The sequence below is a fragment of the Takifugu rubripes genome, chromosome 1 (assembly GCF_901000725.2).
Source record: "Takifugu rubripes chromosome 1, fTakRub1.2, whole genome shotgun sequence".
Classification (NCBI taxonomy): domain Eukaryota; kingdom Metazoa; phylum Chordata; class Actinopteri; order Tetraodontiformes; family Tetraodontidae; genus Takifugu; species Takifugu rubripes.
Window position 1 is genome coordinate 12,123,446 of NC_042285.1, and position 21,621 is coordinate 12,145,066.

At 45.2% G+C, this 21,621-nt stretch overlaps 2 protein-coding genes across 2 annotated transcripts; both read left to right on the top strand.

The window, feature by feature from the left end:
* Nucleotides 1-370: 370 nt before the first annotated feature.
* cog7 (component of oligomeric golgi complex 7) lies at nucleotides 371-5,836 on the top strand. The gene is made up of 17 exons (XM_003961294.3): nucleotides 371-878; nucleotides 1,076-1,224; nucleotides 1,436-1,552; nucleotides 1,837-2,005; nucleotides 2,093-2,175; nucleotides 2,315-2,437; nucleotides 2,532-2,730; nucleotides 2,814-2,941; nucleotides 3,045-3,199; nucleotides 3,319-3,435; nucleotides 3,527-3,592; nucleotides 3,725-3,911; nucleotides 3,991-4,131; nucleotides 4,252-4,335; nucleotides 4,422-4,536; nucleotides 4,674-4,817; nucleotides 4,901-5,836. The coding sequence occupies exons 1-17, from the start codon at nucleotides 713-715 to the stop codon at nucleotides 5,065-5,067; spliced, it is 2,310 nt and encodes a 769-aa protein (XP_003961343.1). The 5' UTR covers nucleotides 371-712; the 3' UTR covers nucleotides 5,068-5,836.
* A 228-nt stretch (nucleotides 5,837-6,064) lies between these two features.
* LOC101064829 (ubiquitin carboxyl-terminal hydrolase 31-like) lies at nucleotides 6,065-15,910 on the top strand. The gene is made up of 16 exons (XM_003961420.2): nucleotides 6,065-7,369; nucleotides 8,254-8,388; nucleotides 8,508-8,596; nucleotides 9,098-9,190; nucleotides 9,405-9,540; nucleotides 9,653-9,803; nucleotides 9,938-10,121; nucleotides 10,212-10,323; nucleotides 10,399-10,493; nucleotides 10,572-10,649; nucleotides 10,759-10,888; nucleotides 10,983-11,102; nucleotides 11,176-11,401; nucleotides 11,471-11,629; nucleotides 11,896-12,048; nucleotides 12,158-15,910. The coding sequence occupies exons 1-16, from the start codon at nucleotides 6,833-6,835 to the stop codon at nucleotides 13,672-13,674; spliced, it is 3,915 nt and encodes a 1,304-aa protein (XP_003961469.1). The 5' UTR covers nucleotides 6,065-6,832; the 3' UTR covers nucleotides 13,675-15,910.
* The last annotated feature ends 5,711 nt before the right edge of the window (nucleotides 15,911-21,621 follow it).

Genomic DNA, 21,621 nt, shown 5'->3' on the forward strand with positions numbered 1-21,621 from the left:
CAATAAATAGATTACATATTATGTATTTTAAATATAGAGTTCACTTCAATTTAATCTGCTAGGACACAGTAATGTGTATAGATTCTGTAGATATTCAACCTGTAGTTCTGATAAATATTCTAAAAGTACTTGGAAGGTAGAGCATTTTAAATACGTAAAATTAAATCAGATTATAAGGCAAAGAATTCGCATTACAAGCATAATCTATGAAAGAATGCCGTGGTTTTTTTTTACGCAATTGTATTTGTTTCATAAAAAGGGAAGTGTCTCGTCGTTCTTGGGAATTGTTTTTCGTTTTCTTTTTATATTGAGCTGTTCTGTCGTCAGGACCAGTAAGCAGGTCGGACCGTAGTACTGGCGCTTGTTCCTGGGGAAGGGAACTGCAAAGCACAAAGCGGAAGTTGTTGTCAAGTGACAGTATAGTAGTAACTGAACTGCAAGATTCAGAAATGTGTAGCTGTTTCTTTAGTCTAAACTTGTAAGCAATTAAATAATAACTCTGGAGGAAGCCGTTGCCTTGCTGGAACTATATTTAGTTGTAATGATCATTTCATTTTCGTGGGCTATATATTTTATATTCGTTTCGAAACCATTGCTTGGTAAAAACTAGCTAACGTTAGCAATGGGTCGATGACAGGAACTGCTGTACAGCACAAGTGCTCTATTGAACAAAGCCTTGCTTTTTGCACTAGTGAATGAGTGAACAGGCCCAATGGATTTCTCCAAATTCTTGGACGATGATTTCGATGTTAAAGACTGGGTCAACGGTGCCTTCAAAGTGGTGCAGAAGGACGCGCCGGGGAAGGCGGACACACACGCAGCCACCCTGGTCATGAAACTGCAGCTGTTCATCCAAGAAGTCAACAATGCCATCGAAGGTGATTAATGAGAACAAACGTTTGACAGTTTACTCAGTCCACATTTCCCTTCAGATCTCAGTTTCTACTTTAGCAGTGAAATTGCACTAATTGCCAGGCAACAGCCTTTATTGTGGCGTTAGAGTATTTTTTTTAACATGCCATCACTTTTGCTATGTCTGCCATTGCCTAAATGATTATTGTATTTCTGCATTTAGAGACCAGTAATCAAGCACTCCAAAATATGCCCAGAGTGCTGCGAGATGTGGAGTCTTTGAAACAGGAGGCTTCCTTCCTCAAGGACCAAATGGTTCTGGTCAAAGAAGACATCAGGAAATTTGAGCAGGACACTGTGCAATCTATGCAGGTCTGCACATCATAAGCCACTCTGATATTCAAAATCACTGAAGCCTACAAATATATCATATTCCCAAAGTAACGAATAATAACAGAGCATTTTCTTTAAAACACCAGTCCACATTGATTACACTGATTAGTAAGTTTGTTAGAATTATAGTACCAATCCTATAAAAGTGTTCTAATTAACTTTTAAATGTGACTGGGCTTCATCTCACCAGGTTCTGGTGGAAATAGATAAAGTGAAGAGCCGCATGCAGCTGGCAGCTGAAGCGCTGCAAGAAGCAGACAAATGGAGCACGCTGAGTGCTGACATTGAGGAGACCTTTAAAACACAGGTGAAAACAAGTTATTTGTCATGACTTGCTTTTAGTGGTTGTGATGATAAACTTTAATCAGTCCCTTGAAATAAGATCACAGATATCATGTGTAACCTTCTAATGTAATACAACCAGAGTAGTATTATTGTTGTAGAAAGGGATACTAGGTCTTGTAAGACTGCAAGTGGTCATTCATAGACCTAATTTTAGTTCAGGTTTATTTAATTTGAGCTCTGAGTGGGGACATGGTAAATGGTCTTTCTAATACATAAAATATTGACTGCATTTTATACCTTTTTCAGGACCTTGCAATAATTTCCTCCAAGCTGACCAGCATGCAGAGCAGTCTGGCCATGTTGGTAGACACTCCAGATTACTCTGAGAAGTGTGTCCACTTGGAGGCACTGAAAAACAGACTGGAGGCTCTGGCCAGCCCACAAATAGTTGCAACCTTTAATTCGATGACTACAGGCAGGAGTGCTGTTTTTTGGTCTAACACATTTCTACTTGATGGTAATTTCTTATTATCGGGCTAAAATACATTTATTTCCTCTATAGATCGTGCGAAGCTTTTTGTCAAGATTTTCACAGAGATTGACAGAATGCCACAGCTCCTCGCCTACTATTACAAGTGTCACAAGGTAAAGGCTGCTCAGTTTAATTCAACTTTAATTTTATAGCATCTGGTACACTCAAAAATGTTTCCAGGCAAAATCACTGATACTTGTGTGATGCATTATGAAAGACGTCATCCCAGAATGAATGTATGTGCATCTCCAGGGCCAGTTGGTGAGCATGTGGCAGGATCTCTCTCAGAGTGAGCTGAGTCTGAATCAGCAGCTGTCTGAATTATATGACACCCTGCTCTCCGCGTGGCATTGTCAGCTCCAGTGGACCCACCAGGTGAGATGCACTACTCCCACTACTATGGCTGTCGCATACTGAATGTTTTAACAGTGAAGAAGTTACTATTTTTTGTCTGCACATTAACCACCAGGTATTTAAGAACCCTTACGAGGTGGTGACAGTGTTGCTGATCCAAACACTGGGGGCCATGGTCCCGTCCATTCCTGTGTGCCTAAACACAGCCATGGAGCGTGCGGCACAAGAGCAGCGGCTCGACACCCTCCTGGAACTCCACAGCATCACATCCACCTTCGGGCACAGCCTTGAAGCCGCCATGCTGCCACACCTCGGTCTGTGCACGGACTTAACCGAAAACTCATCTAACAGATTTTGCCTTAAATAAAAATAACACTGATTTTATGTTTTGCTTCAGGTGAGAATAATCTGCTGAAGGTAAACGAGTTGGTTTGTGCACTGTATGACCCCTACAAGTCTTACCAGCTGCAGTATGGAGAACTGGAGGAGGCTCATCTTCTTATCCAGATCAGCGCTATACCTTTGGTTAGACTCTCCGCTCAAACCCACCGCCATAGTTGTGATTCACTTCCTGTTTTCAGTTTCATTTCTAGGCCAGATGCTGGTCTCATTCCTGTTCTGTCTTCAGGAACACGGTGAGGTGATTGATTGTGTGGAAGAGATGAGTCACTCTGTTGGGAAGCTGTTTGGCCTGGCCAGCTCTGCAGTGGACCGCTGTGTCAAACTAACCGATGGGCTGGCCATATGTGGCCTCCTCAAAGCCCTCAAAGCTCTCTTCACAAAGTAAGGCTTCTTTATTTAATTTTTTTTAATCCATGCCATCGTTTTGCCTCTTTCTGCGTGACCTTTGTTGTCAGATTGCAGCCTCGTTTTTATTGCATGTGAACCCATTCTTTCTCTAGATACGTGTCCGACTTTTCAACAACGTTACAGTCAATTAGAAAGAAGTGTAAACTGGAAGAAAGTCCAGGCTCCTTTGTTTTCCAGGAAGACTGGACAGCCTTCCAGAACTGTGTCAGGTTAATGTTCTGTTTTACATCAGAGACTTACTGTAGTACATGACTACGATTGAAATAAAGGACCTTTACTGTTTTGTGTTGGCTTTTGCAGGATTATATCTACGTGTGGTGAATTACTCAGACAGTGTGGAGCCTTTGAACAGCAGCTGTCAAACAGGTATGATTATCTTTTTAGTTTTCATAACCCAGATTGTGTTTTGGACTAATTGATTTCAAAGGCCAAGCTCTCAGCAAGGCAGCATAAGATTTTTGGGAGACACTCTCTTAACATTTTTAATCCTTTTTATAGGATACTCAGCACAGCCGGTAAGTATTTGTCAGAGTCGTACAGCCCACGCAGCCTGGCTGGGATCCAGGAGGCCAGCTCTATAGAGAGAAAGAGCACCACCAAGAACCCCTGGCAGGAGTACAACTACCTTCAGAGGGGAAACATGGCTGAATACAACAGTTTAATGGAGGTCCTTTACTCCCTAAAGGTGCAGAGTTGTTCAATGCCATAACTGTTTACAACTGTTTGTGGTTTTTGCTATTCATTACCTTTCCCTTGTCTGGCAGGAGAAAGGCACGGGTAATTCTAACCTGTTAACTGAGCCCAGATCTGCTCTGACCAGGCTAAACCAGCAGGCCAACCAGCTGGCCTTTGACTCAGTTTTCCTGCAGATCAAACACCAGCTCTGCCTTGTGTCCAAGATGGAGGTGATTAAGTGTCAAATATCTGCGTGATTCGATTTTAGATGCTGAATCACACCATTGGTGCACGATTCTGAGGAGTGTGGCTTTGTTCTGTCGTCTCACGTTGTTTTGTTTCTCAATCAGACACATGAGCCACCTGGTTTTGGAGAGAACTACACAGAGGACCTTCCCACATTCAGTCTGTCGCCACAGGAATACATTACAAATGTCCGGGTTGACTCAAATATCAACTATTTTTAATTCGTACTCCCAAATATTGGATGTGTAAAAACAGATGTTTCCTTTCCGTCTAGATAGGGCAGTACTTGATGTCTTTGCCCCTCCACTTGGAGCCGTTTGTGACTCAGGAGGACCCGGCGCTGGAGATGGCCCTGCATGCCGGGAAGCTGCCGTTCCCTCCAGAGCAAGGTTAGCTATTTCTGCTTTGACATTGTAGTTCCCATTTCTGTCTCCACCTACTATCCAGTGCGATTGACATCAATATGGGAAATTGTGCATTTCCTGGAGGAAAAGCAGTATGAATCTAGTTTCCTCTCTGCCTTTAGGTGATGACCTTCCTGAGTTGGACAACGTTGCCGACTATTGGCTGGGCTCCATCGCTAGGGCGACCATGCAGACCTACTGTGATGCCATCCTGCTGATCCCTCAGCTGAGCACTCGTTCAACCAAACAGCTAGCCACAGACATCGGTACACTAACCAGCCTACCTTCGATGTTTTTCATTTGTTACCTTTTGCTTTGTTGTCTTAAATCTTCCTTTCCGTGTCCACAGACTACCTGAGTAACGTGATGGACGCTCTGGGGCTGCAGCCCTCGCGCAACCTGCAGCACATCGTCACCCTGCTGAGAGCCAAACCAGAAGATTACAGGCAGACGGCCAAGCTGCTGCCTCGGCGACTGGCTTCCACCATCGCAGCGCTGCGCAGCATCGACTACTAACGTCACGAAGACTCAGAAAAGCACCCTCGCATGCCAGAGCCTGACTCGTTGGTTTACGTGACAAGACATTAGCTGTCAAATGTAAGACTGCAGCGTTTGAGGAAGAGTCCCCTCCAAATGGGATTATTGAGAATGTTTGAGATTAAAATCAGGGGGATTGTTCAATTATTAATGTGACTTTAAATGAATGCCTTCAATTTAATATAAAAGCTGCAAGTCTTCACTTTCCATATTCATGTTCTGTATTTTTGTTTTGTTGAGGGAGCAGTGGAACTAAAAAAACGTTATTTTGGGATGTCTGACAGCATTTCTTTACTATCAATTACTTGTCGCGTGAAGGGGTTTATATTAATGGTTGATAAATGCTGCTGTTATGAGTTATTTTGCTTTTCTGACTTTTAAATCAGGCAGCTGTCCTTAAAGGTGGAGACGTATGAAGGGAACTAATCACCTCTATGTGGGAGCTTTGTTCAGTTATGCAATATAATGAGAATCTTCATATGCCATCAACATTTAACAAAGATTTTTGGGTTACTCTTCACTCAATTGTGTTTATTCTTTAGCTCCCAAGTTTATTCTTAAGTGTGTAATGTAATAAATCTATAGTTTAGTACATACACAGCATTTTTGTTTGTATGTTCTTTTGTGACCAATCTGAGGCCAATCGCTTAAAACAAGATGCACCTTCACTTGTGATTCCCTTTAATGTACATCTATTTGATCTCATTTTGATTATCAATTAAAGTGATTTCCAAGCAAAGCTCCACAGCTAATTAAATGAAACACTGCACTTGCATTCCAATCCAGCACTATGGGTTCTTTAAATCCGTGATTTGCTGCGTGTTTTACATTTCGGACGGTTTTAGGTGCGAGTGAATAAAGATGTTTGCAGCAGATAAAGCGAGTAGGGCTGATGATGGGATGCTCCTGCAGCCATGCTGTCTAGAGAGCATGTGATCCGTACCTGCTCCCCTCCGACAGGGACCAGTGATGGTCCTGACGTCAGCCGTCACCGCCCTGCCTGCAGTACCGCTGATGGAAACGGCGGAGGCGGCCTGGCCGTGAATGCTCCTGAGCTGTCGGGTTTCCTGGAGAGTAAAAAAAAAAACCAAGTGGTGTCTATTAAAACCTGGACCTGGACGCCGACGGGAGAAGCGTTTAAGTTGCCGCGCAGGGATGGAGATTCTCGGCGGCGGAGGGGCCGCTGGCCGCGGCCAACCGCGGCGCGGCGGCGGGCTGTGGCGCTCCGGTCGGGATGCTCCTCAGTCCGGGAAGACATTAAACGGGTAAATATTGTTAAGTGTCAGTACCGCTCCGAGGAACATATATTCGGAACCGAGAGGGGGGAAATCAATTGGGAGGAGCTACGATTTATTTAATAAACGAGGAGGAATTACGCCTGAATGGAAGGCTGGGTTTGATCATTAGGATCTGTATTGTTTTTCATACTGAGCTGCCTCGTCTGTGCAAACAAGGTGATGTTATGTCACCGGACCCACTAGAGGCGATGGCCGCCTGCTGCTCTGGATCCATCCCGATCCTCGGTGTAAATCTGCCAGAAACAGGCTGTTTATGCAATCCGATGCAGTGTTGCATGCGGGCTGGTTCGAGATCTCCGTATGAGCTCCAGTGGAAACTGCACAGGCCTCATGTAGAGCAAGTGTGAGAGCTTCGGGTGTTCGGGGATGGGGAGAAGCTCTGAGCAAGGCGGAACCGCGCCGGTGTTCCACGTGTAAATAAAGCGGGAGAAAACATTCGTGCGATCATGTCGACAGTCGTCAGCAGCAAGGAGAAGAAATCCTTCAGCAAGAAGCTCTTCCGCAGGAGCTCGGTGCGCTCCGTGGGGAGCTTCATGAACAGAGTTCTCCGGACTCTGTCGACCCTTTCTCATTTTGGCACCGACGACCACGCCGCCGAGGACGAGAAGGACGACGCGACTTCGCTGCAGACCACCACCGGGGGGTCGCTCCCGTCCGACGACAGCGACGGCGGGGGGTTCCCCTTCGGCGACAAGGTGCCAGGTGTCGCCGGCCTCAAGAACCACGGCAACACCTGCTTCATGAACGCCATCCTGCAGTGCCTGAGCAACACCGAGCTGTTCGCCGAGTACCTGGCCCTGGAGCAGTTCAGGGTCGGGGACACCGCCGACACCAACGACAAGGCCAAGTCCAGCGGGGCGCCGGTCCAGAAGAAGGCGGGCCAGCAGCCGCAGGAGGCCGGGGAGGTGACGGAGCAACTGTCCGGCCTGGTTCGAGCTCTGTGGACCTTTGAATACACTCCTCAGCACAGCAGAGACTTTAAGGTAAGATGTGCATCAAAGGTGAAAAACTGCATTCAAGAGTGGTTTTGAATCTATTTAATACAACTTTCAAGTTCCTCTCATTTAGGAATAAAAACAGGTATTGATCAGATTCCCCAATCAGAACTTCACACCTTCAGTAGTGGAATATCAAAGTCAGGACACTTTATCGGAGGAACGAAATATTCCAGTTGAATAAAACACAAAAAACTGTCCCATCCTTTTTTCTTTCTTTTGTAAAAGAGCGTTCGCCTCAAACACCAGTGTTCCAGGAACAAGGTGGGCCCGTCACACAGAGAGCTGCTCTATTGTATCCAGAATTTATTTCAAGTGCGAAAAAAATGCTTTCAAATGCTCAAAACCGAGAGACCAACCTGCACACAGCAGTGTTTCTATTTTTGTCACTTATTTGTCGCCAGTTGCTAGCCGGAAAAACTTTATCTGTACGGGTTTTTTGATCGATCGTCTCGATGAGTAACGAACACATATCCAGCTGGACAGTTTTGGACGCAGGATGAGGATTACGCCTCTACAAGTCCATCCTAACGTTCCAATCTAAGACTAAAATATTCATCAGAGCTGATATTTGTATTTATGAAAATAAAGCTGTTTCCAGTGTGCGAGCTGGGCTGGCTGATGCACTCATGTGTTACTGATGATTGTCAAACATCCTCCCCCTCTCCATCGCTAATTGTTTGTGAGGTTTGCCAGCATTTGTCCTGGTTTTAAAAAGCTTCTCCAGGCCATCACTTGCACCTCTGTTGCCCTTTTGGAATGTGCTGATCGTCAACGTCAAAGCTGCTGAATATTTCATGGGGCGGCCACAGCCATCGTGGAATCGTGTGGCGCCTGATTACAACCGTAGCTGTTTTTCATGTCTCCTGCAGAACATGGTGTCAAAGAGCGCCATTCAGTTTAAAGGTAACTCCCAGCATGACGCCCAGGAGTTCCTCCTCTGGTTGCTGGATAGAGTTCACGAAGACCTCAACCACATCGTTCACCCAGATATCAGACCTCAGAAGGTAAACAACAATTCACAGCACAAATATTTGCAGTACTTTATTTGTACTTGGACACTTTCATTCTGCAAGGGGGCGTTACGTTATACTTGTTTGTCATATACGCTCCTCTATTTTTCCAGCCTCCAGTAGAAGAACAAAATGCCCCGGAAGGATCACCACTACCAGCACCGGGCTCTTTCGTACAGGAGTTGTTTCAGGCACAATACAGGTAAATCCCTCACCGTGTGCTGCTGATTGCTTGCATTTGATCTTAACACACACATGTTTTACTTTGGCATGATAATATCCTTGGTGATGTTTTGTGTAGTTGTGGACTATTACACATTCGTCTACAGTAGATTTAAAATAATAGATCAAAGCTCTGACAGAATGGAAATTTTATGCAAAAATACAATATTCAGTGGCTTCAAAAGAATGCGAACAAGCTAGCTGTCATTTTAAATATAACCATTGTTTTATACCCCAGTATAAAATGTCACTCTTCAGATAATTACAGACCCGACTGTAAATATTTTTTCTTCCATGACATTTGGTTTCAATTTAATGTTTTTTTTCCCCCTCCCAAGAAATTTTAAGGCAGTCAGTTAGCATAAGCTAAGACAGGACGACATATAGTGCAAGTTAGCCTTCATGCTAAGCAAAGCTAACCTGCTGCTGATATTTATTACTGCAGCCTGCATTTTAAAATTCTGATCATGCCTTTGTGTAGGTCATCCCTGACTTGCCCTCACTGCCAGAAACAGAGCAACACCTTTGATCCTTTCCTCTGCATCTCACTGCCAATCCCAGTACCTCACACACGGTAAGGGGACTCTGGTCAGTCTCATTTTTGACTGTGAGTATATTAATCAGACTACAAAGAAGATATTTTCAGATATTAAACCGGACATTCAAGATAAACCCAGCTCAGACAAACGCCATGAAAGATCTGACAGGAGAAAGCTAAAATTAGACGTTGTCTGTCTGCAGGAGTGGTTACGAAACAGCCCGTTAACTGCTGTCCTTCTGTGTTGCAGGCCACTGTATGTGACAGTGGTGTATCAAGGAAAGTGTTCCAACTGTATGAGAGTTGGGGTGGCAGTTCCTTTGTCGGGCACCATGTCCAGGCTGAGGAAAGCTGTGGCACAAGAGACCAAAATCCCTGCCCAACAGGTGCCGTTGACTAATTCCAAGACTACTCATGTAGAAAATTAAGAGGATCAAAAAAAAGTGGTGCAACCTTCCAACGGGAAGTTTTCAGCAATATGTGGATTTCTGGTTTCAGATCGTCCTTACTGAAATGTACTACGACGGCTTTCATCGCTCGTTCTGTGACGACGACGAAGACCTCGACGTCATCCAGGAGAGCGACTCCATTTTTGCTTTCGAGACGCCGGAGTTATTCAGACCCGAGCAGATCCGCTCCAAGCGATGCGGTACGCCTGGTCCTTTCCCCGAAACGGCTTTCCAAATGACCTCTAATGTCACATCACGTCAGCAAGCGTCCAGATTCAATTAGAAATCGACCCAAAGGTGTTAGATAGACTTCTGCTGTGTTTTCATCTTCCAGGAAGCCCACATGCAAATCTCAATCAGAACAACCTAAAGTACACCGGCACAGATAACATCAGGATCTCCACACAAATCCAAGAACCTACGAGCCCGCCTCAGAGTCCGAACAAGAACAGCGGTCAGGCTGAGAAGATTGTCCTGCTGGTGTGTAACAGAGCCTGTGCTGGACAGCAAGGCCGCAGGTACACAGCAACGCGCGTGACCTTTACAATCTTAAAGAGCTCCTAAACGCACTGCAGGCCAAGCTGCTTTCTGACTCTGAACCTCTGCAGGTTTGGGAATCCCTTCATCCTCTATTTGGAGCGCACGGTGACGTGGGACGTGCTTCAGAAGGAGATCTTGGAGAAAATGCGACACCTTTTGCGCCCTGGCGTCTTCGTGCAGGTGCGTTCTGGTTACCTCGGCGCTGACCCTTTCATCACAATATTCTCTCTCTAAAAGTCGTTTTTGCCACTTTAGGTCGGGCCGTTTACTTTGCGTGTGGTCGGAGTGGTGGGAATCACTTACCTGTTGCCTCAGGAGGAGCAGCCACTCTGTCATCCCTCCGTGGAGAGGTAGTAGCGCCTCTCACCACCACCATATCTCAAGCTTCAGGTTTGATTCTGATCACTCTGGTAAAATCAAATACGCAGGGCCTTCAAGTCTTGTGGACCGGGAGGACCGCCTCATGTCAAAATCGTTGTGGAGTGGGACAAAGAGACAAAAGACTAGTAAGTACGATCTGTCCCAGACAGAGGCACTGTTCAGACTGTTCAGCAAGGATCTAGAAAACTTGTGCTCGTGTGAAGTTGTGCCTCTGTTTCGCACGTCCACTCACAGTTTGTTCAAAAGGACTGAGGATGAATACATCCCGGATGCTGAGAGTGTGCGTCACGTGAAGGAGCAGCACCAGCAGCCCCAGACCTGCTCGCTGGCCCAGTGCTTTCAGCTGTACACCAAAGAGGAACAGGTCAAATCATCAGATGCTTGTATTAAGAAAGACCTTGTTTGTTTCCTGCCGCGTGCCGACTTTAAATTGTCGTGTTTGTCACCGCTGATTCCAGCTCGCTCCGGATGATGCGTGGCGCTGTCCTCACTGTAAGCAGCTTCAGCAGGGCAGCATCAAGCTGAGTCTGTGGACGCTGCCGGACATCCTCATACTTCACCTGAAGCGCTTCAGACAGGTACTGCTGACAGTTTCACAGGGTTGCAGGAAGTGATGGAGGAACTCAGTCATGTTCAATGTCCCAACCTCAGGACGGAGATCGACGAATGAAGATCCAGAACATGGTGAAGTTCCCTCTCATCGGCATGGACATGGCGCCGCACATGGTGAAGAGGAGCCAGAGCAGCTGGAGCCTCCCTTCTCACTGGTCGCCATGGAGACGGCCGTACGGGATGAGCCGAGACCCAGAGGATTACCTTTATGACCTGTATGCAGTGTGCAATCACCATGGGACCATGCAAGGAGGACATTACACAGGTAACTGGATCAAATCACCCTCTACGCCACGTTTGATTGGTTTATTAATGGGTGTGTCCGGTTTCATAGCTCACTGTAAAAACTCCATTGACGGGCAGTGGTACTGCTTTGATGACAGCGATGTACATCCCATGTCTGAAGATGAAGTATGCAAGCAGACCGGATACATCTTGTTTTATCAAAGACGTGCCACCGTTCCCTCCTGGTCTGCCAACAGCTCTGTCGGAGGTAAGAAAAGTCTGTTATAATTTGCTGAAGATACTATTTTTAATTGAGTATCATGATAGTATTGGGACATGTGGAAAGTACATTTTTAGAACTGCAAACACGAGAAACACACACAGAAAAACCACGGGAGGAACTCAGCAGAATGATTTTAAAGAGTTTTTGATTTTTGTATCGTAAGTGACGCTAGACGTTGGTTTGGGTCCTCTGTGTCACGACCATCATGACTGAATGCACCCCTAACATCTGTCTCCTGTCTGGGAGTTTAGGATCAACCAGTTCCTCTTTGTGTGAGCACTGGATCAGCCGGCTGATGGGCAGCCGTCCCCCGAGCCAAGCCTCATCTGGCTCATCCCGGCGCACCTCGCTGGCCTCCCTCTCCGAATCTGCCGAGTTTGCTGGTGAACGGAGCGAGGACGACGGTGAGACACCCGCCTGAAAACACACAATGTTGTAGCCTGGTTTTAGTTTAGCAAACGGGGCAATCGTGCACAGTTACTTTAACACGTCTCGCTGTTCTCTGACCCGCAGGCTTGTTCAGTCGGCCAATAGTTCGAGGCATGCAAAGGCAAAATTTCTCCTCCAGATCTTCCATTGCCAGCCCACTGGCGCTCAGTGAAAATGGTACCAAAGCACTGTGGGCCCACTCTGCAAAGCTCCAGCTGCGCTCCAACTCCCCCTCACGCTTCTCCCTGGAATCTCATTCTTCCTCCCCAACATTGGAGAGGATCGGAGAGGTGGTGGATACTGTCCTATCAACATCCTGTTTCACTGCTTCACCTAAGTCAGACAAGATGCCAGGGGTCGTTTCAACCCTTCCATCTCTCAACAGCAGTCCAGCCAATAAACGGCTAATAGAGCATCTTCACTCAAAGGCTTTAGCACAAGCGGAGCAGAGGAACACCGTTCAGCCCGGGGATAACAATAATGCGGCTGCTGGTGCTGAACAGGTCAGTCCTCGCCATGCGGCGGCTGCAAAGGAACCAAAACAAAGACATGGTTCTGCAGAAAGTGTGAAGAGAGGCTCAACAAAAACCGGGTTAGAGAGCGAAAGGAGTCCTAAGAAGCGTCCTGCAACCTCCTCGACATCTTCTAGCTCACTTTCTCCTGCCTCTCCCGCCAATGACAAGCTACCGCCTCGAGCACAAGCTAAGAGTGCAGCAGCGGCGTCTAAGGACAAAAGCGATGGACCGCCTAAAAGTAGCAAAGCTGGTTCTTCGAGAAGTGCAACCCCTTCTAAGAAAGGGTCATCCCAAACCCCAGAGGTATTACGCGATGAACCCACCCAGCAGAAGAAGGGAGGCTCTCCGGCATCACAGAGCTCACAGCCTCAGAGAAGGTCTTCCACTAGAGGAGCAGGTGAGAAGGGTTCTGTCTCAGGACGGACGAGGGTTCCAGAAAGGAGCACTAGCCGCGATTCACGAACGAATGCGGCTCCGGAAAGGAAGGCTGGGGGCCCTCCCACCAGGTCGGGTGCTGCAGGTCGAGCAGAGGGCCGAATGGGCCGAGCTTCAGAGAACAGATCTGTGGGCAGAAGCTCCAGCAGCAGCTCCTCGATGACCAGCCTGCGATCTTCGAATGCCGCTCCCTCTGCAAACGCAGCCCCGCCATCAAGGGGAGCGCAGAGGAGCAGTAAAGCAGAAGAAAAAGGTTTGTCCTTCTTCAAAACTGCCCTTAGGCCCAAAGAGGTGCTCAAGTCAGCTGATGGTGCAAAAGCAGGGGCGGAAGAGGCGAAAGGAATTCCTGAGGTTGTGGGAGGGGATAGAGTTAAAGAAGCAATCCCAAACGGGATCAGTAAAAAAGCTCAGAATGTGGCCTCAGAGGCCAAGAATAATTCGAGTAACACAGCCAAAGACAGGGAGTCCGCTAAGGCATCACCCTCAGCCAAACACTCACTGCTCCCCTCTACAAAATCCAAGCTTTCTGGAGCAGAAACAACCTCTCAGCCCCCAGCGAAAGACCCTTCAAAGAGGGAACCTGCTAAAAAGACAATACAGTCAAGGAAGATCCCCATTAGCTCTACACAAGCTAGCCAGAAGGGCAAGTGAGGCTCTATCTAAGGCCTGACAGAATCACTAGTGCAGCTTTGAGGTCTTTAAAACAACTAGGCCGTGTCTAAAGAACATCTTTAACCCTGCGATTTTCCAGCGGTTACCAGCTGCCATGTTAGACGGTCAGTGTTTAACTGATATTTAGGAATGGATTTTTGGAAAAGCACTTCGTGTGAAATGCATTCGTTTTGAGGAATATCAATGTGTATTGTAAATAAGCATGGACTGCACATGTCTGGAAGTTATTGCCTTGCTCTGTCTGTAGCATAGATGAGAGGACTTAAAGAAGAACGTGACTTTGTCGGAACTGTGGGGATCAAGCGAGGACTGATCAGTCACCAAAGGAAGTTTACTGGCATTTTTAACTCATTAATACACTTAAAATTTTAATGATTTCCAAAAATCTTTATGTACAGCTCTCCATAATATTGAGAGCCATATGTCATCAGTGCCTCAGATAATCAAATTACTTAATCTAAAACACATAACTGCAGGTGTTGGTATAAATTTGTAATTCAATTTTAATATTTATCAAGCACTGAAAATGTAATTTCCAGTAAACCGCAATGGGAGCCTGTTTGACTGCTGTTTACATATGCTCCTTAATGTAGTACATGTGGAAGAGCTTCTAAGATGTATTTTTGTGCATCCCAAATCACGACTGTGGCCACGAGCCTGAAGAGGACTGCAGGAATGAAGCATGTGTTGTTGCTGTTAGATGTCTGGAGACCTTGCTTTCTTATATAATTCTTGTACTCCTAGTGCTTCAATAACCATTGACCCCTCATCACAGCCTCCCCCTAAAGCTGCCGAGGCCAACGCGTGAAGGGATCATTTGGGTTTTTATCACCGATAAAATGATTTGGGGTTTGCAGACGTTGAGCGTTGCTTGTTGTTAACAGAAGGTGCTGCCCTCCGTTCAACGGAAGAGGATGGTGGACTGATGGTGCGTCCCGTCCTTTTCCTAGCTTGCAATTTGTCTGCAGTTCTGCCGTAAGAGGTGTTTTGTTAAATGTGCATTTGAAAGTGGCTCCGGAGAGCTCGCCTCGTAGGTGCACAAGGCTCTGAGGGCAGTTTTAGAATAATGCAAATAATGTCTTTTTGCCTCCGTCGAGGAGAGAATAGAGCCATCTGCTGCGTGGAGTTGTCCTCTCACAAAACAAGCAAACAAACAAACAAACACCCCTGACGTCTACCTTTAAAAGGCCAAAGCTCCTCAGACTGCCAGACATCACGAAACATTCCTCTCAGTTGGACCCGTTTCATTCAGAAATCACATGCGCACCGACACCGTTCAAAGACAGCTGGGTTGTCTTTGCTCAGACGCCACAAAGGAACAGAGCATTATGGGAGATTTGGCTTTCTTTACAGATGAGACCAGGACCACACACCAACGCAAATCTAGAAAAAGCCATCGCCACTCGTGACGTATATGACAGTTGTTGCATGAGAAAACAAAAAAGAAATGCTACTGCATGCACTTAACTATGCAAATGGATCTGCTAATGCCCACCCTGCGTATGTAGACGTGCTTCTCTTTGATGTGTATATACATATATTTCTAACTGTATATTTTTCCAAAAGCCAGCATCAGAGAGCATGTGAGCATCGTTTATTAAAGCTTAGTTTGCACATTTCTTCAAAGTAATATCTACATTTTGAATGAATGATCAGCTCATTCACGCCCTCAAAGTAAACCAACTCACTTGCAGATGAATGTTTACTGTATTCTTGTCTTTGGTCTCATGTTTCTCTCACAGTCTCCAACTTTTCACTTGCTGGAGTCAGAATTTTTTTTTTTTAAACTTAAATAAATGAAATGGTTTTCCTAATCTTCTGTGAGTCTTATGACAATAACAATGGTCACAAATTCACTGTGAAAGGCTTCATCAACTTGCTTTTTTCTTTTTTCCTTGTAACGACACACAGACAGAGCTACTGAATCTCACGGTTCTGGGAGGGATATTTAGAGTTAACTCAAGCAGACACTGCAGCCACATCATAAAGAAGTCTGCCACAGAATGCAGCATCAAAAAAAGATGATAATCTCCATTCCTGGTGGCTGCAGTTTTGATGTTGTGCAGCTCAACAAGATCTGAACAATTATGAAAAGCGATTTGGAGTGATTTACTTTCACAAAGGCATGAGAAGGACTCGAGACGCCATCATTTCCATTATTTTGCATCTGTGTCATGTAAGGTAGTGTTAAATGCTGTGTCCATCTTGCTGCTGATGGTGGTGGGGGGGAGGGGGGGGGGGGCTTGCACAATGTTGGCATTGACTTATTGGTGCGAGACAACAATAAAAATGTTTTAAGAAGCACGTCTGTGTAATGCTTTGTGTGCATATTAGATTATAAACACACCGCCTACGCACTTGTCTCCAGATATTATCTTTCTTTATTACTCCACTAGGGGGCGCCCAGTGTCGTTCAGAAATATTGAGAAAGCAGTAAAGTTGCAATCGATGGAAATTTCATCCGGGGGGGAAGAAAAGCAGCTCCTCGGTGCAAACATGTGGAACTATGAAGATGTATTGTAGTGTCAATGCCAATGCTGCCACCGAGGCAGATAATGGGTTATTAAACTACAGTGCCATCATTTATTTACAGCTGATTCGATTGTGCTGTTATTAGTTTGGCCCAAGGCTTGGCATATTAAGAGTTAATGCTGCTTCTTTGTCTCTCTGCTCCTGTAATTTTGTATAACAGTCATCAGTTTGGCAAAATCACATTTTCGCCCTCTTGATTGTCACTTCTTCTCTGAGAAGTGATGAAGTCTCTCTGGCGGGATGAGGATCAAATGTGCTTCTCCTCACTTACAGCAGACAAGTTTTCTGCTTCTTTAAAAAAAGAAATGTGTCCTTTCCTATTCATGACAGATGTCTAAATTAAGAATTTAAGGCACAGTCACATGACGTTCCCCAGACTCTGATACAATGGGCATGCCAAGTTAGCTTACATGCTGTGCTGTGGCTGCATTAATGTGTTTGATTCTTTGCAGAAAGGCAATCTAATCAATCCAATCTCAGCATCTCCTGTGGCCAAATTCAATGCTTGGTGCTGTTTGTGTCTCCATTTGAGGCCCTCTGTCCCCTGTTAGAAAAACAAAGATGAGCAGGAGCTTTGTGATGAGTTTTCCCTTCTCTCACAGCTAATCTTAGATGAATGAAGACACCGCATCCTAAAATGAAGGTGACACAGTGAGTGTGACCAAAATATGAATGCCTACGAGGGCAACAAGTCTGTAGTTATTTCCGAACTGCTCATCTATTCATGCATGGATTTTTATGTCTGAGACATGATTCATATTTATAATTAATGATATAGTCATTTACAATACAGCCGCAGCAGCCTCTGCTGTTGCGGAGCATTCCGATGTGCTTTCAATCAGGAAAAAAAATAAAGACAATAGTTTATTACTAACGTTTAAAATGGAAATGCACTTGATGACATGTGATTTTTGACCATGTACCTAGGTTCCCCTTAGAGGCGCTACCTCAATATCTCACATTCTGCTGGATCAAGAAAAGCATGAAAAGCTCACACTGACGCAATCCAGCTGCTGCTAACGCTCCGGTGGTCTCAGCAGAATGTGACAATTATTTTATCCATATTAAATCTAAAATTGACCTGAGAGCAGATGATATGACTATTTTTGAAATGCAAGAAAAGAAAAAGAAGAAACTCGGGCATCCACATATGCGCCTGGAAATGGTGGAGGAAAGCAGCTTGTCAGCAGCTTGTCTCACCTAGTAAATATCACCTGGTGATCTCTCATTACGTCTAATTTCCCCAGTCACAGTTTGATTTGGAGGAAAATCCTTGATTTTTGGAACTTGTCTGTAGGAATTCATCGCACCGGGTAACAGCAAGCATCACTAATGTATTCTCATCCTGAGCCATTTTTTTCTCATCCGCTAAATGCAAAACAAACTCAATTATTCAGCTGTTTTAGGACCAAGCGTGTCAATTATTTCTCTTCTCTTGAGTCCAGCGATGCAGTATTTAAGTTTGCTTTTAATTGGAGATGAAAAAAATGAGGCATGCTCTGAGTGCAGTCAGACAGAGAGCGGCTTTTTAGGCGATGCAAAATACATGAGGTGTCATGTGGGACATCTATGGTTGCATTACATAATGACTAAGAAGTGCGCGCGGCTTTGGAAACACTTTAACACCCAAAGAGACTGTTGGAGCACAGGCAGAATCCATTGTCAACATTAGTCCCGATAATCAAAGATGAATAATGAGCCTTTGGCATGCAACATTCCAACGTGCATCTTTAACTTTAACATTTCCTTATTTTACTTGGCTCCCCCAAAATAAGCATTGTCTCTGCAGCCCCACTTTCATACACACAACAACACAAAGACACGATTCACTGGCGTCCTGAGGCCTTGCCAACGTGGTGAACTCATCAGGATGCTGGAGAGCAAGGTGGAAGGTGTCAAATTTGGACGCAGAGCCAGCGCATGTCTGCCTCGCCCCTGCAGATGCTCATCCTACACAGTAGGCTGCATGAGGAGTGATTGACTGAGAGGTTGATAAGACTTCCTTCATCGAAGTGGCTGGCAGGCAGCAAGACATGCATCACCTGACTGCTGCATCAGCCAGAGTGTGAGGCCACAGTTTCTGGCATCTAAGTGTCTGGACAAACATCATAGGAATAATAAAAAGATCTATTGATGTCAATCAGCACACAAAATGGTTGTTGTTTTTTTTTTGCCTCCGTGTTGTTGGCAGCTGTCTCTTCTTCTAGGATCTGGTATCATTAGAAGCTTTTGCTTTTTGAGCAAATCTGCAAAGACTGCAAGGCTGCACGGGTGGGGAAAAGGGAAAAAAAACGCTGGACTCACGGGTTCTGATAGGAGGAGGGGGGTCTTTGATGTTCTAGTTTCACAGAGGCACACAACACACTTTGATATTTCATAAGCCATCTTGGTTAGTTTAAAAAAAAAAAGGTAAAAACATTTGCGCACACATCATCAGTGCTCAGCTGGGAGATTCGGCTGCAGATATTCATCTCATGCGCAGCAGTGCCTCTAAAAGTTCTAATTTTTAAGAGGACTACTGAGTGTGTGTCTGTCCTCTTTGATTTTCTCGGGAAGATAAATCGGTGTTTGGATGAGCATAAAAGGTAATATATTCATAAAAGATGTGAGGAGTGCAGCTGTCTGCAGCATCTGACATCCAATCTGAGACAAGCCGCTGGGGAGGTAGGACCATCCTCCATGCGTGCGTGGGTGCGTGCGCGTGTGCGTGTGCGTGTGCGTGTGGGTGTGTGCCATAACAAATAATGTGTTGTCTGAAATAGTAAAATATGTATTTGAGGGGGGATGTACCTGCCTATTTGTCTAAATATCCTCTTATGTGCTTCCATTATTAGCTAATGGTGCTGCTAGATTTTGAGGGTCATCAAACGTTGACCCCAGAGAGAGAATCAATAATCACAATTTCCTCTCATAAATCAAGACTTAAAATGCATGCGGATGTTCTTTTTCAATAAAACACAGTTCCACCTTTATTCAGGCAATTATGATTAATTAATTAATGATTATTGTGGAATCAGCACATTTATATTTAATGATTTGGCTTCAGCTCCAACCTTCGGTGAACCCTTAAACGCCTAATTCCCCCTCTTAATGCTACTTATTTTTCCTTTTTTCCTTTTCAGTAACCCACAGTAGCTACGACGTGACCGAATCTGTCTTTGCAGCTGAAATAACGCGCGTTTGCGCCTTTATGTTCTGCGCTCCTGCGCTGAAAGTCAGGGCATGATTTGCATTTCAAATGTCATAAAGGTTCCGTGTTCCTCTCATCTGAGGAGGGAGCTCTCTCTCTATATGTTGAGAAACCAAGCTCAGCTCTAAACGAAAAACATAAAAATAACTGCCTCCTGCTCACAAATGCATGTTATTAAAGCATTTGGCCATACAAAAAAAGCAGATGAGCTCCTTGCATGAGCCAGGTCAGATAAAGCCCCTTTAAAATGATCCTAAATAGGAGTGTGCCTGGTCTTGGGCAGAAGCAGGTCTCATCCGCATGCTGTCTCAGAATGAGGCTTGTTACTCGCCTCAGTAAGACACAAGCTGCCGCTCTAATTAGAACACATCTCCTAGTGCCATAGATGTTTGGATCCCACAACTCTTCCAAGGTGATCTATTTTTTTTCTGGAGTAGACAGGCTCTTGCTTGACCAACTGCGCAACACTTTTGATTTGCAGGACTTTCCGTTCCTAAATCGTAAAGTGCCACTTCCCCCTCGCTGTCTGCAGCCAGATCCGTTCTGGCGTTTTGTGAATATTATGGAGAAGCAGAGGTGGTATTTCGTCAGGTCCAGGGTGGACAGCGCGCATCGCACGTATGCGCTCCCCAAATGTCAGCCCTCCAGACAGCCATTTCAACGCTGCTCTGCAAATAGATGCAGGACGAGCATGTATCATCACATGCGTTAGAGCGCCGCAGTTGTCATCTCTTCATTTTAATTTGGCTCTGAAGCCGCTGGTGATGTTGACCACTGGGACATCCTGTCGACTGCAGAAGTTAAACTATTCTGCAGCATTAGAGGAGAACAAGGTACAGAGCCAAGTCTCTGTCTCTGTACTGTCCACTGCTGTCTCACTTGGATGCTGCAGAACCTTGTTCTGTTTCACATGAGCACCCAGGCGGAGGCGTGAAGAAACGCTGCGTTTTAATGGGTTTTTTTACTGGATGAATGGAAAAGGACTTTTCTTGTAGGCGTGCATTCAAATATACCATATTTAAATGTATATACCCTATATGTATAGATATTATGTACATATATCTGTATAGTCGTTAGCATAATATGCATTAATGTTTCAGAGAAAAGCTTCATTTTAAAAAGTAGCGTGCCACTGCTGCTGTATAACATCTAACCTCATTAAGAATCCAACAGAGTTAATGTTTGAAGCTGCATTACCCAGCAGGGATTTCACATCGTGTGTCTAAAAGCAAACCTCTGTAACATTTACACGTTTTTAATCTATTTCCCGTCATTATATCGCCATAATTATCCTCATTCTTCTCTGGAGAAGAGCTTGCGATTTGTTTGCTATTCAGCCCAACAGTGAATCAGCAATCTACATCACATTAAAATGTCAGGAAAAGGTGAATTAAAAAGGTGTGGACCTCTTTTTTCTTTTTTAAAATTCCTCGTGTCCTAATAAAGATAAAGATAATAAAGAAATAACATCTGTGACTGCGGTCTAATCTCACAAATGTGTTGCTTTGTAATTAAGACTTCTCTTCAGCTCCTTCAGCTATTTTGATGACTGATAACTTGGATTTGACATAGACTGTGTAACGAAAGGAGAAATCATTTTGATAAATACGTTTATAATTGTTTTTTAAGCACTACGATGTTTTAATTTTGTAAAAAAAAATACTCATTAAGCTTACACAGCACCTCATTAGCTCCTGTGCAAATAGGTCACAGCAAAGTGCACCAAAATGTAAAGGATTTCACAATTTGCATGGACCCTCTTCCAGAGGGAATTCATGTGTGTGTGTGTGTGTGTGACAGAGAGAGAGAGAGGAGAGAGAGAGACAGAGAGGGCAAGAGAGAGAGTTTTGACCTGGCAGCACTCTCTGGAGAGCCTCTGCTCAGTGTCGAAGCAGACTGCTGCTCGTTGGTGGGGATTGCTCCTCCTCAGCCCTCAGGCCTAATTAGGACCCATGTGTACGTTCCAAAGAGCTGCTGCTCAGAGTGACACCTGGAGGGAGGCTCACCTGTGCAAGAGCAAGCTGCCAGCACACCTTATGACGGGAAGGGCATCAGAGGAGGGGCAGTGATGGTGCCTCCCCCCCATCCTGGAAGCCACATGAGTTTAATGAGCATAGAACAGCAACAGTGGCAGGACAGGGAGGGGGGGCAGACATCTGGGATGAGTCAAAATGGACAGAGAGGATGTTTTTTCAGATTTTTCC

Excerpts from the sequence above, each read along its gene's own strand:
- LOC101064829 (XM_003961420.2), top strand. The coding sequence starts at position 6,833 with ATGTCGACAGTCGTCAGCAGCAAGGAGAAGAAATCCTTCAGCAAGAAG. Across the intron at positions 10,494-10,571 it reads TGTCATCCCTCCGTGGAGAG|GGCCTTCAAGTCTTGTGGAC; the intron begins GTAGTAGCGCCT and ends TCAAATACGCAG. Across the intron at positions 10,889-10,982 it reads TGTACACCAAAGAGGAACAG|CTCGCTCCGGATGATGCGTG; the intron begins GTCAAATCATCA and ends CGCTGATTCCAG.
- cog7 (XM_003961294.3), top strand. The coding sequence starts at position 713 with ATGGATTTCTCCAAATTCTTGGACGATGATTTCGATGTTAAAGACTGG. Across the intron at positions 2,438-2,531 it reads AGCTCCAGTGGACCCACCAG|GTATTTAAGAACCCTTACGA; the intron begins GTGAGATGCACT and ends ATTAACCACCAG. Across the intron at positions 3,200-3,318 it reads CTCAAAGCTCTCTTCACAAA|ATACGTGTCCGACTTTTCAA; the intron begins GTAAGGCTTCTT and ends TTCTTTCTCTAG.